Source organism: Nematolebias whitei, chromosome 8, assembly GCF_014905685.2.
Source record: "Nematolebias whitei isolate Nwh7 chromosome 8, NemWhi1, whole genome shotgun sequence".
Lineage (NCBI taxonomy): Eukaryota > Metazoa > Chordata > Actinopteri > Cyprinodontiformes > Rivulidae > Nematolebias > Nematolebias whitei.
In genome coordinates this window covers 37,423,397-37,438,075 of record NC_056505.1, presented here as the reverse complement: position 1 = coordinate 37,438,075, position 14,679 = coordinate 37,423,397, and the positions used below count along the sequence as shown (strand labels likewise).

The following is a 14,679-nucleotide window of genomic DNA, read 5'->3' as shown; positions in this document are numbered from 1 at the left end:
GGCAAATGTTATATTCACAGTGGGTCACAAGTTGTAGTTTAAATAAAAGCTTTTTCTTCTAACAAACATATTCAGGGATAAACACAAATAAGTTGATTGCTGAAAAACAAACTAATTTTAAAACAATGCATTGTTTTGTAGTTTAATAAATAAGTTTACAGGACATTTATTTAAGCAAATTCAACACAAACACATTTTTGACAATAAAACCTAACTGTAAGAACAGGGCACAGTTTCATGCACTGTGCCAGTGCTGCACAGAGAGGATGAGGGAACTGATCAGAGGAAAACATCTTACCATTCTCCAAGAAACAAACAATGGAAAGCAGCACTGGTTTACATGGAAATGTCCTGACCTTTACCTGTCACCCGAAGTACTCTGATGAAGAGTAAGACGCCTGAACATCACCACATAAACCAATAAGCGAGAAAAACACTGCATCAATGTTCTTATCTTTTACCATAATGCAATAAAATGGCTCCAGGTAAAAGCAACTGGAGACAACTGAAGCTGCAGCGCCACCTCATGGGTGGAAGGTGTACACTGCACAGCTGGCTCAGACTGGAAGAGTCTGGACACCTAAAGATTCCCTTAGAATAAACTCTGAGCAAATGTAAAATATTGAGGCTGCAAAAAGCATGTCAACATCTGATTAAAGCACGTGGATTTTAAAGCCATGCTCCCTTAAAAAGAAATGAAAATAAAATGATATGTGATCAGCAGCTGCCAGTTTCTGACCGATAAACAGAACACACCATAAAAAGTGTTCATAAACTCTATCAATGATTATCTTCAAGTCTTTAAGTGCAAACCCTCTTTCCACTTTATTATATTACACTAAACATAATTAAACACAACCCAAAGAATCAAGACTGTACCATGAAGTACTCAACTATAGGTTTTTAAAAACAGATTATCAAGATCTCAAATTATTAAACATTTAATTTCACCCCTGGATGAAGAATATACTTTCAGTACTATTACCTTTTACAGGTAACATACATTTGTATTTTACATATTGTCATTTTAAATACATCTCAGCATTCCATACAAGCAGCAATTCTACTTTGAGTATTGTGTACAAGTTGACAAGAACATATTAGATGTTGACTTTATCCACTATATTAAAAAATGTAACCTGGAAAATGATTGAGGAAAGAAAATAAATGTCTATGAAATGGTTTAAAAAAAAAAAAAAAGGCTGATTTTCAAAAGACATTTTAAATTTTTGTTTTGATTCGATACATTTTGAAATTTAAGATGTAGAGAAAGTCTGAAAGCTCTGAAGTTCAAGTCCTGGCACAGCAAATAGATGTTTCTAATCATTGCTTTGTTCTGCTCCGGGCAAATCCTCACAGTTCTCTGGCAGACGTCAGACGGTAAAACGATGTACGTGTACACGTGGTGAGAGGCCGTGCTGAAAACGAGCATGCTCAGATCTCCACTAAATCAAAGAACAGTATGGATGCAGCTTGGATTAACGACACCTCTTGGTATGCCGGTCTATGCTAGCGGAGTTGGAACAAACGGTGCGCAGAAAGGTGAAGAGCGTGTTTGCTGTCAGTGGGGCGCGCACAGCGTTCAGTCCAGAGGAACCTCTGATACGCTGGGCAGCACGGAGGCCGTGGCCTGCTTGGACTCCTGCATCTTGTCCAGGCCGAAGAGGAGGTCCAGCTGGGTGACCGGCCGCAACCGCTCCTCGTCCACAGGCCTGCAGGGAAGAATGCAGAAGGTAAGAAGTCAGGAGGAGAGATTAAACATCTCTCTTTTTAAACACTTTGATTTCTTTTTGACTGACAAGTTTCATATTTACTGGTAGACACATATCAAACTGACATCTAAACTTTAAGTTGTTTATTTTGAGTTCTGAGAATCTCCTTTATCAAGATGTGCTACTTTGAAGAAGAACCTTTTTTCTTCTAACCTGTGATGTTATTTTTGACTAGAGGTGAACGTACATGTGTTTGAACCGGACCTTTCCCAGTACAGATGTTTGGCACAGGCACTTTAAAGTGTAATGGATTTGTTAGTCACTGCTTCCATCCAGAAGCGAGAGCAGAGGAACATTTAACTGCATTCTGTGAACAGCCACGACAGAAGCAGAGAAAGAAAGTACATTTTTCCACGACTGAACGTGACCGGATGCTTCAGAATAACACACGGAAGCTTAAAGGCCTGCCTGTTTGTTTTTAAATCTGTTGATCTGCAGCAGCTGTGGAGCACTGATGTGAGGTGCAGGTATGGAAAGCAGGGATGCCATCTATTGTGCACTTTGAGACTGTATGGAAGGTCATTTGTGTATGTATTTGATATAAAAGCTCATGTGTTCTTTAACTAAACTAGCCCCCAGTTAGCTGAGAAGCTAGGTGTGATGTTTCACTTCTTTTCTTCATGTATTGTAACATTAGGGGATGGTGCATCACTTTTTATTTTGCATCAAGGCTAGAATAAAAGTAACCGAAGAAAACCCTCCATGTTTGTTTTGATGGATTTATTTATTATTTTTTTGTAATATTTTCCTGACCAAGAGACACTTTCCAGAGTTTTTCCCAAAATTTTTGGTTGACACATGTTTGGGGTGAAAAACACTTTTCAGTGTGACTTCTTTCATGTTGCATTATTTATTTGTTGTTTTCTAGTAAAGACACTAGACGTCAAATTCTACCTTACTGTGCACGACAACCTACCTTAAACCTCCCTACAAAAAAAGAGTGGTTAGTTATTCTGTCTGTTTCTGGGAGAGTTATTGTCTGTAAACACAAACCAAACCAAGTGTGAGTTGTTTGTTTATCCTGCTGTCCTATATCATGACCCTGATACGACTCATTACACCCTTAATATTAACCATAATGTAGATAATACCTACCGTACTTAGAATTATTACACAGTATGGACTTAGGAAACACCAAAAACCTTTATTAATATGCTCAAGTTACACTTAATTATGCTGAACTTTTTGATGTTATAATTATACTTTATTCACGTACATTAGATGTTGGTAATGATCATTTTAATGTCTCTGTTTCTTGGTGGTTTTCCAAAGACCAGGAGATGATTCTTGTGCATCACTGAGCGACATTAAAGCTGAACATTAGCAGAGACTCGTCAACGTTTGCGTCTGCCTCAGTATCATGTAACACCCCATGCTGCTGCTCGGCATCATAATGGAACTGTTTGTGCATGCTCTGAAGAAGGAAAGTTTTTAATTTTTTTCAACAATAATGCTTTGCTCAGACAGGGGTTTTAACAGTTGCCTAGCAACAATGGAGAAATGGCTTAGCTGGATCAGATATTTTAATAAAAACCTTTGATAAAATGTTAGATGTTTTCAAAGTTAACCAGATCCATCTGGCTCAGATGCAGAATTTTTGTGATGCTCATTGTATTTTTAGGGAGTTCCTTTTAACTGTATTGAAACTGTTCCACCCTGAGTGTCTTCACTGAACAATCGAGCATGTTTGATCGGTGAGTCGATGAAGATGTCAAACCAGAAGATGTATTTAGGATGTATTAAGGCTAAATTTGTCATTGTTGCATATTTCTACAAGTTGTTAATTTCATTAGAGCTCTAGAAACTATCTGATTAAAGTTTTATTAGAAACTGTCCAAACTGCTGATGTGACACAGCTAAACAAAGACAAAGGCCACAAACTCCAGAATAGATGTCCACACTTTGATTGTTCAAATAAAAATTACAAGCGGTATGCCGCCATCACTGAGGGATTTTAATAGTGAATTAATTGTTGTTTACGAGATAAGTGTTTTTCTGAGATAGGCGTTACACCATGTATAAGTAGGTTTTTTTTTGTTTTTTTTGCTTGTCCCAGCAGTACAGAGAGACAGATCCTGGTGACAGAGGAACCAATTTGATCCACCAACAGGTGCAATGGTGGAGACAGAGGGTGGCCAGTGGTGGCCTAGGACACTTAAGGTTAATCTTTGGCCACTCCAGTCATGTGAGGAAACTTTACTTTTAAGCAACATAAAAACTAGAGAGCACCCTTCAAATGATAGAGGTGGCTAGTTTACATATACAGCCATTTTCAAAAAATTAAGCCTATCATGGAAAAGTTGTTTAACTTCCATAATTCCATTCAAAAAGTTAATCTTTAATAGATGATAGATTCAGGGCCCACAATTTAAACTATTTCAAGTATTTATTTGTTTAATTTTACATAAAAAGGTCTGTATATATATATATATATATATATATATGTTGGTGGCCATCTTGAATTTTAACATGGCAACTCAATTTTAGATGGTGACCTTTCTTATGCCTGAATGCAGCCACAAACCAAACTGGAAGTCAACAACACACTTATTTTTATCATTCTCACAACATGGATGGACAGAGGGCATTTCCAATCCCCCACCTCCACTCCTTGATGGGGACAATAATTAAGTAAATAAACAGACAGGGGTCACACACGGGAAAAAAGTGGAATTGGGCCACTTTTTCCTGCTGTGCAGAAAAAGCAACAAAAGTTCTGCCTTTTGTGTCTTCTCATGTTAGTAGCATCTGGATCAAAAAATAGCACTTGAACAAACCATGAAGACATGGACAGCTATCTAGGATGCAAATATTTACAGCTGCACAAGCGGACGAAACAATCAAAATCCTTTCATTTGTTTGCAGGAAGTATTGACTTCTGTTCGAAAACTATAACTCATTTTATCTCCAGCTGCTGAAAGGTGAAGGTGAGAGATGCTTTAGAGTCTGTGCTTCTATGAGTGTGCATGTGTGTGTGTGTGTGTGTGTGTGTGTGTGTGTGTGTCACCAAATAGTTTATGAACAACTGGACAGATATCAATAAAGCTCTCAGAAAGTAATCCCAGGTTTGGCATCTACAACCGATTAACTTTTGGAGTGAACGGGATTCAAGATGGCTGCCATGACTAACCAACATCAGCAAAACATACAAATGACTATAACTCAGTAAGTTGGACAGATATTATGCTACAATTTGATGTGGTAATAAAAGTTATTCACAACACACATTTTGAGTATGATATCCTACAATACTGCATGAGATATGAAATATTGCAGAGAAAAGTTATTTTCAAGGTTTGACCAAAATAGTTACATCCTTGCCATTGATCAACATAATATGATTTTAATTTTAAATACTACTAGCTGCTTTATTATTGTTTCTAGTGTATTTCTAGCTAAGTTATCCGCTTTAATGTGTTTAAATTTAAAAAAGTTATTTAATTGAAGCCATTATGCCCATGTTTAAGGTCGTTTTCACACCTGATAGTCCGGTAGACTCGGTTCGGTTGGGGACCAATATTCATGACATTTTGTTGACATTTGAGCTGGTGCGTTTACATTCACACTGCACTCGAACCGCGCTGGAGTTCGCTTCTACCGGACCGAGACCTAGGTTTTAGCCCGGGCCAGAGTTCGCCTTTTTGTTCCGTGACAGAGTTCGATGGCGCGTTTACACCTCCCCAAATGAACCGGACTTTCTAGGAAAACGAGCTAGTTTGATTAAAGCGGACTAAACAGGGCTAGTGTGAATGCACCCTTAAAACACCAACACGATTCCATAATTGCACTTTGCTGCACTTACTTCAGTTTCATCTTACTTTTTTTTTTTACTTTATTTATTATATATATTACTATTTTGTATTTATTTATTTGATAATTGTAGGGCTGAGTACCGAACCGAGGTTCTTTTATGGCACCGACCGAACTGCACCGGTCGGTGTATGTATTGAAACGTCACTCTTCTTTCGGTGTCAAGTTTCGGTATTGGCTGTAAAGTGTCACGTGGTTTCAGCATGCAGGCTGGTAAAACACCAGACATATGACAAACAGACTACACCCAGATTACACCCAGAGCTGTATAGAGCTGCCGTACCTAATCTATGTATAATTATGTCTATGGTGCTGGTGACGCCCACAGACAGTTTCACGTGTGCAGCGCGTGTTGTCGAACGGCTTCGACAACACGCGCTGCAGAAAGTTGCTCTGTGTTTTTCTGCGAGGAGAGACGAGTTCATTAGCCTCCCCCCTCCCCCTCTCTCCCCCTCCTCCTCTCAGCATTAAAGTCAGCCTGTGAGAGCCTGAACGTCCTGCTTTATTATCTCCACGACCGGACTCTTCATCAAAGAACTCCGAGGACGTCTCTGTGTGCTTCAGCTGGTGAGTTTACGTTTGTTAGCATAACTGCAGCTTAACACGTACATCGCGGTGAAATAAACTATGATCCATGTAACACTAACTTTAAGATCCATCCATCCATTATCTTTACCTGCTTATTCCATTTTTGGGTCACGGGGGTCGCCGGTGCCCATGTCCAGCAATCACTGTGCGAGGGGCGGGGTACACCCTGGATGGGTCGCAAGTCCATTACAGGGCCACATAGAGACAAACGAGACAAACAACCATTCACTCTCACACCTAGGGACAATTTAGAGTTACCAATCAGTCTAACATGCATGTTTTTGGTCTGTGGGAGGAAACCGGAGCACCCGGAGAAAACCCACGCATGCACGGAGAGAACATGCAAACTCCACCCAGAAAGGCCCCCGGACTGGGGTTTGAACCAGGGACCTGCTCGCTGAGAGACAGCAGCTCTACCAGTTGCACCACCGTGCTGCCTTAACTTTAAGATATTAGTGTGTAAATTTATTTTATCTACATAGCTAGCTAAACTCAGAAGCTAACTAAATATTGACAGTAACATAAATCTTAGCTTGTAAAACTGCTCATCCATCCAGTCAGCTGCTTAAACAGTTCATTAATGTTCACTGTTTGTTCATGTTCTCCTCACAGGAGCCTCTAACCCTGATGTGAGGAGGACAAGAGAAAAGTGAGGTGGAGGCCACAGGACAGTCAGACTTTGTTGTTAAAAGTTTGCTGCTTTTTCTACAGTGGAGCTGCACAGTGGAGGTAAGTTAAACTTTAAAGGATTTTGTTGACCAGTTGAGCTTTTATCTCTCAGCCTAGATAATGTTTTTTTTGAGTAATAATAACACAACCATGTTATTGTTGATGTTTTGTTCTAATGTCAATTAGGGAGATGATCAGAGCCCTAAACCCCAGAGAACCACAGAGAAGATCCAGGCAGAGACACAGAGGTGCAGAAGTCTGCATCATCCCTACCTCAGTGAATCCAGTGACCTGCTGGTGGAATGTGAGGGACAATATGTCGGTGCTATCAAACTGACAACCAGGTATCTGTGTGTGCAACAATCATCATCTACAGCTTCAGAGTGAACATGTTCTACTGCTGGAGACACCATCAGCCAGGAGCAGCTTGTTTGTGTCCAGAGAAAGCAGACATGTTGATGTTTCTGAAGAAAAAGTGAAAAGGTCCTCAGTGTGTAGCAGTGAACATTAGACACTGACGTGTCACTGGTTTGTAACTGGTCTTTTAACCCGGAAATTATTTGTTTGTTTTTATGTAAGAAAACTGCTTGGAATAGAAAAATACCAAAGTTAAAAAATGAAACTCACAATTTGTACTGTAATGTGTAACGTAATTTTATTCTTGTTAGAATTAATAGTAATTACAAAATAGGTACCGAAAAAAGAACCGTCCAGGAACCGACACCGAAGTGAAGGTACCGACACCGGTAGAAAGGTACCCAGCCCTAGATAATTGTTAGGCTTCTTGATCTGGGACCTGAGTCTGAATTTTGTACCATAAACATGAAAATGTGAGCAGGTATGACAATAAAAATCCTTGATATTTCACTGGACACATATAACACTTCATTAATGATCAGTCTGGTATTTTCATGTCTAAATTTGTTCAGGGTTTCATTTTAGGTTAAGTTCTGTGTTGCAGTCCCTACTGGCCTCCCTGACTTAAACCAGAAGAAAAGACCACATCTGTTGAAATACTTCATACTTGCATACTTTAGGTTAAAACACTGAAAAGTATTTAGGCACAGTATTTACTGTCTTTGTGTTTCCACACAGTTGGGATCTTAAATGCAACCAAGTTGTTTAATACAAGCCTCATCAGCTCATCTTGTCTACACTCCAAACAAAAGTCTTTTTTTTTTGCTTTACTGGAATAAATTTCTAATGTGTACCCATCTTTTACTCCTACTAAAACAAATCTTAATAAAAATAATTAACTTGTGTAAACATTTGTAAATAACTGAACACTTTTTATTTAGCTTTAAACTGTTTTCATAAACATAGTTTGGATGGATTTTGTGTAAGACGTGTGCAGGTGTTCAAAGAGTGAATATTGGTGCAGATACCTGAAAACAATCAATGTGAAGTAAATATCAACAAACAAAACAACAGTAATTGTTTGATGCTCAGCAGGCTGGTGAAACTATTGTAGCTGTGTTTGTCTTACCGTTCCTCCTCCTGGTAGCCCTGCAGCTGTTGCACAATCTGCCTCATCTGCTCCTTGCGGACGTAGTCCCGGACCCGGTACATGGCAGCGTCGCGGCAAAGCTCTCGGAGGTCACTGCCGGAGTAACTTTCTGTCCTCTCAGCAATCTCCTTCAGGTTAATAGCATTACTCAGCTGTGAAGAAAGAAAAACAGACATCCGTGTCAAACCATTATACAGTACAGTTACTGTCGTCACTAGCTGTTGGTGCTGGTTGTCATCAGTAAAACACCAGTATAAGTGATGTGATTTCTCTTTGACTGAGCAAAGAAAACATGCACAACAGAACGAGTCAACAGAGCAGCAAATTGAGTAGCGTTGTCCACAGCTGACAAGGGTGAGAACATCACATCTTACATTTTCTCCTGCTAGAATGAGCCTCAGGATGTCTTCTCTTTGCCTCGAGTTCTGCAAAGACAGCAGCACAAGCACGAGCATTAGTTTTATTGATCAGATTATTTTACAACAGAAGAATGATATATATATATATATATATATATACACACACACAAATATAAATTAGGTAACAACAAATTGCAGATTTTGCCTAAATAACATTAAAAAGCCCAAAACATTTTAGAACAGTCTTTTTAGTGAGCTTTATTTCACAAATCAAAACAAGTGTTATTGATGAGAAGCCGACATGGAAATCTCATGAAAATTACTTAAGAATAAAAATAGCAAAATCAATCACATTACTGTATAAAATAAAAGAGTTTTTGAATAACAAAGCTTTGTATATATTGTATTATGTAATGTTTGTTCCATATTTAATCTATTGTATTCAAGTTTGGGGGAAAAGCAAGTAAAACAATTACAATTGCTATTTTTATTTTACAAAAAAGAGCTATAAGAATTATTTGTAGTAAGTGCTATGGTCAGCCAACAAATATATTATTTTATCAGTTCAAATTATTAACATTTTATGATTTGGTTGAATATAGTATTTGACAAGTTATGTATAAAGCTCATAAAAATATTACCCCCAAATATTCAATTAAAATGTATTTAAAAAAAAGAGTCATTATAACCTTAAGGGAATGGAAATGTTTGTAAAACCTTCATTTAGAACGAGTCTGAAGGAGCTGTGTTGTCATATGATTATGGGATTGTCTTGATATAAAAATCACTAAAGCAATTTATATGTTTAAAAAGATGATTAAGTTAAAATTGTTAGGAAAGTCTTGTGAAGGATATCTGATGTTTTTGTTTCCACTTTGGAGATTGTTCAATCCTGTTGTTGTTTGTAGTTATTTTATATTTATTTAAATAAGGGGCAGATATTATAAGAATTTTTTTCTTCTTTTTGCACCCTTTTCATTCAATGTTTTTTTTTCTTCTTTTTAATATATTTATACATGTGATGTAACATTTGTAATGAATTAGGCTGTATTTAGCTGATTGTGTGCACACAGCTTACTGGCAGGCCAACATAAAACGTAGCGGGCATCCTCCGCAGGATTGCTGGATCCACGTCCTGCGGCCTGTTTGTAGCTCCCATCACCATCACCTACAATGTTACAAATCACCACTTGCTCAGGAACAAATGGATTGATTGTAGTAGGTACTTCAAATCCTGATAAAAAGCTGTGTGTGTTACCTGGGTGGTGGCAGAGGTGTCCAGGCCATCCCACAGACTCATGAACTGGGCCTTCATCATGGCTGTGGCCTCGTGATCCAGACTGGATCGATTTCTCAAAAATGACTCTGACACATAAGAAACACAAGCAACTCAGTGCCCACCTTATCCAACTTTGAAAAGTTTTGTCCAACATAGAAATAACTGAGCAAACAGAAGAGTTAGCAGTCTGTAACAAGGTAGCTAAAAGCCTCCCTTATACTTCTGTAGTGAAAACCAGTAATCTGGATTTGATGCTGCTTTAGGTGAATCTCCAGATTTGTATAAATTAAATCCCCAAATAAACTATATGATTTATTTCCCTTATAACTATTTATGACTTATAATACTAAATCTAATTTTAATTGCCTAAAATCTACGTGTGTTGCGTTGTAAAACTCACCGATCTCATCAATGAAGATGATACAAGGCTGAATTTTGACAGCTAAAGAGAAGACTGCGGCAGTCAGTTTCTGGGATTCACCATACCACATGTCTGTCAGCGTAGAGGCCTGGAGGTTGATAAACTTGCATCCTGAGGCTTTAGCTGTTGCCTTGGCAATCATAGTCTTCCCGCATCCCGGAGGACCAAACAGTAACACACCTGTAGAGACGAAGGATGCAGTTACGATCAACTGTTTCTTTTTCCAAATTAGCTCAACTTATTTACTGCCTTTGTGCTCATGCTGACTGTTCCTTGTGTTTGTTTTACAGTAAAAATCAGAAAATCTAAGCAACTATCTTACTAAATGATGAAATCCCACAATACATTTTTAAAGCCATCTGATAAAAAACACCTTAAGTCTAGGAACTGAACTGTTTGCCCTAAGCAACTCTCTATTTCATAGGTTGAGTCATCCTGAGGCTTACACCTAAGTTGTGTGAAAAACAGTAAATAATTCTCTGCAGACAGTAAAGTATGCTTTCATCTGATCCTCTGCTGTCACTCTGTCAAGTGGATAAATCTTCTCAGAGGTTTATGGTACTTTGTTCTAGAAGAAAGAACAATGGACTCCAGGGCTTAAAACAAGAACAAAAAAGGCTCAAAGATGAGCTGAAATGAACCGTAGAAACTTCGGTTAATCATAAACCTTAAAGTTTACTGGTTTCTTTGTTAATCACCTCAAACGATTCCTGTCACTATTAAAAAAGGAGTCAGACGTGGCAGTAAAGAACCATAAAGTCTCACAGTGGTGAGGAGGGACTTGAGAATCATTGAGGGCTTTTTTGTTTAGTTTATCACGCCTGACTGAAGAGACGTATGAGAAGTAAAAAGCTGCTGACATTTTCTGAACAGAATAAATCAGGGAAAAAGATAATATTTATTAATTTGACTCTTAAATCAACAGATTTTTAGCATAAAGAAAATATGTTTGTCAATGTTTTTTTTTTTAAGATTTATTTTTGCAACAGCTTGGATAGAAATGAAATAGAAATGATGCAATTAATCTAGTTTGAAATCAGTTGTGAAAAGAGCTACAAGTCCCACAGCAATAGAAAACTGCACGAAAAAAAAAGACTTAAAAAAGCTGCAAACCACATAAAAGTGTAGTAACAGAGCCACCCCCACCAAAAATGTGAAAAAAATAAAACTTCTGTTCTGAAGTTGAGACATTTTGCTTCCTATCTGGGAGACTTCATCACTTGTAAAATGTCTGGAGCTTTGTAGAAGTGCATGAGAGGCCTGGTCGTGTTGATTCACATGCAGATTGGATCAGAACTACTCGCCCTCACAATGGAGGCTCTTTGGCTCACAGACAGATGTTTTGGCCACTTGCATGAAGGTGTGAATTGAAGTGAAGCTGATTGGGAATCAGGACATTTTTGTATTGATAAACCCGCCCGGTTGGGAAGCAAAACATTTCAAAAGTGCAGCTGTTAAGTTTTGAAACTTTGTTTTCATTGATCTTGACCTGGATGACTGAGAAGCTTCATCAGTATGTAGCAATAGAGCAGCAACCACAAGATCATGCATTGGTACCATGCCAAGAGAAAAAAATAATTTGTTTAAAATCAAAAAAAGTTAAATCTGGTCCTTTGGGCATTCAAAAAAACAAACAAAAAAAATTGTAGAAACGTTTCGTCTTTCATTCGAAAGACTTCTTCAGTCTTTCGGATGAAAGACGAAACGTTTCTACAATTGTTTTGTTTTTTTGAATGTCCAAAGGACCAGATTTAACTTTTTTAGATTTTTCTACCTGGATTATTGAGCATGCATCAGGAAATTTGTATAAAGGGTATTATGAGGGCCAGTTTTTCTGTAATAATCTTAAACAATCTTAAACATCTGAGAAATCCCATATTACACATTTAACAAAATTTGACTATTGTTTCAAATCTACAGCTAACCAAATCACTATAAAATATGTGTCTCAGCTGTGAATGCTCCAGAGAGCTCATTAGAGTATGAACTTCTTGAGAATGATTGTAGGCTGAAAGGATTGTTTAACAGAAACTTTTAGCTAAAATTTTGCAATCAAGACAAAACTCAACACTAAGCCATAAGTGTATTGCACAGCTGTTAGACATCCTAAAGAAAAATCATGAGGTTAAAGGACTTCAGTCTTTAAGAACAGGGACTACTCTGCTCTATATTTACATAACAAATAGTTACAGTTAGATATTTAACCCTGATAAGGAAGGTTGTAAGTCTTTCACCTTGTTTTATTCTTGTGTAAATATTATACAATCTCCTTATTCTTTCTCCCACAAGAATTACAAGAATGCTGATCATATTTGGTGGGCTACATGCTTTGATGGGGTACCTTTAGGAGGCTGGAAGAGTTTAGATTCTGGTAAAAGGTGTCTTTTCTGAAAGGGTAGTATAACTGTGTCTTGAATCTCGCTGATGATCTCATCCAGACCTGCAATATCTCTCCAGGACACCTGCAAAAAGACAAAAATCAAGAAAAAGCCATCAAGAAAGAACAGATGAAGTTTCACAACATGTAATAATCACCCATTTACTGATGCAGGATTACTGACTACCTTTATAGTCTGCGGATCAACAAGGTGAGACGCGATGTTCATCTCATAGTCTGTCAGTTTGACCCCCTCTACACCTATTCTCTTCATCAGCTGCTCTGCCTGAAAAGTTGTAACACATGGTCATAGTACAATACAATTATCAACTTGATAATGTGCAAAGCAGCCTCTTGCTTTTTGGAATTTAACAATGAGATGCGTATGTACTTGAGGTCTACTAACCCTTTTCTTAGCTTGACTCTTCTGTTTAGAGGTGGGGTCCATTGCTTCTACCACCCATTTGATGCTGTAGTATGTGGCTGCACCAAAGATGGTCAGCCTGATTAACAAGCCAAGCACTTCATTCCTGGACAAAGGCCGCATCAGGGCTTCTCTGGGAAAATCTTTCAGCATGTCTGCTGGCTGATGTCAGTCCATTGGCTGAATGAGAAGGCAGGAAACAGCAGAACAAGAGAAGCAGAATCAGCAAGAAAATCACGAGATTACAATTAGACTGTAATTTTTCATAAACAGACTAAATAAATTGTAATGGAGCTCTGTGATTAATAAACTTTACAACTTAGATATTAATATGTTGTATAAATTTGTAACAATCGTGCGAAGACAATTAAAAAAAAAAGCAAAACGTAAACAGGACCAGTCAAATAAATAGGTCTAACTTATATTACTTTTAACTGTCTATATATGTATGCATCATTATGAGGTGGTTATAAATTGAGGATAAATAGAGTCGAGCTTTATTTTAAATTCACGGCGCAAATCAACTATCCTCCCACTTAAAAAAGACCTGCCTCTGAAACGTTTTGTTTATGTATTACCTACGGGGTATTTTATATGTCACCTTAAGACTTAAATCTCTTCATGTTACATCGAATGCTAGCTAAGCTAAAGCTAACACAAGCTAAAACTAAGCGTACAAATTGTCACCTAAATGTCGTAAACAGAAGTTACTCAAATTGTTTAGCCTTTTTATGGCCCAAGTGAGTGTTTTATAATTCGTAAGGTTAAGAAAGTATACTTACTAAACAGAAATATACGGTTGGTTAGGTACCTGTTTTCTCTGTGCAACGCTTTTTGTAACTCGGGTAGGAAGGAACAAACACTTTAGTTCCGCTGGTACTTTTTCTAGCCAACCACTTGATGGCAGAACTTACCCACTTATCGCAATTTAGTACAGCATTTACAAACCATACACTGCATGGTCAAAAATACATATTTACAATAATTAGGAGTACAAGTTAGTAAATTATTGACAAAGACAGGGGATTTTTTAGTTTAGGAATGTTGAAAGTAGCTTTTGTATTTTGCAGTTCACTTTGAAAGAACACATGTTTGTGTTCCACAATGCTGCTGCTAGAATATATTATTTTTTTATTTAGCTCATCATTTTAACAGTCCTGGCTTGAATTAACACTATGGTAAAAGTTTTAAAAAAGTACTAGTAAAAATAAAAAAAGGAGATGGAAAGTTGATTACCATTTTGAGCAGAATATCTTCTGTGGCTCTTCTAAATGTTGTAATTAAACACCAAAGAATCAAACGTGTCCTGGGGTGGATACATGCAAATATACCCTTGTGTGAGATAGCATATCTGAAGCAATAATCTTTGTTTGGTTTCCACTCTATCTCAGAACTGTATGATAATGAATAATTCAGTCTTTTTTAACATCAGCCAGAAAGATAAGGCTGTAACAAATGGCCCTCTTCTAATGC

At 37.7% G+C, this 14,679-nt stretch overlaps 1 protein-coding gene across 1 annotated transcript; it reads right to left on the bottom strand.

The window, feature by feature from the left end:
- Positions 1–1,448: 1,448 nt before the first annotated feature.
- On the bottom strand, positions 1,449–14,035 carry atad1a (ATPase family AAA domain containing 1a). Its single transcript, XM_037680606.1, has 10 exons — positions 13,989–14,035; positions 13,189–13,386; positions 12,970–13,068; positions 12,747–12,867; positions 10,385–10,585; positions 9,964–10,070; positions 9,784–9,873; positions 8,721–8,771; positions 8,326–8,498; positions 1,449–1,712 (listed from the first exon to the last, which is right to left on the bottom strand). The coding sequence occupies exons 2-10, from the start codon at positions 13,357–13,359 to the stop codon at positions 1,583–1,585; spliced, it is 1,143 nt and encodes a 380-aa protein (XP_037536534.1). The 5' UTR covers positions 13,360–13,386; positions 13,989–14,035; the 3' UTR covers positions 1,449–1,582.
- Between the last annotated feature and the right edge of the window lie 644 nt (positions 14,036–14,679).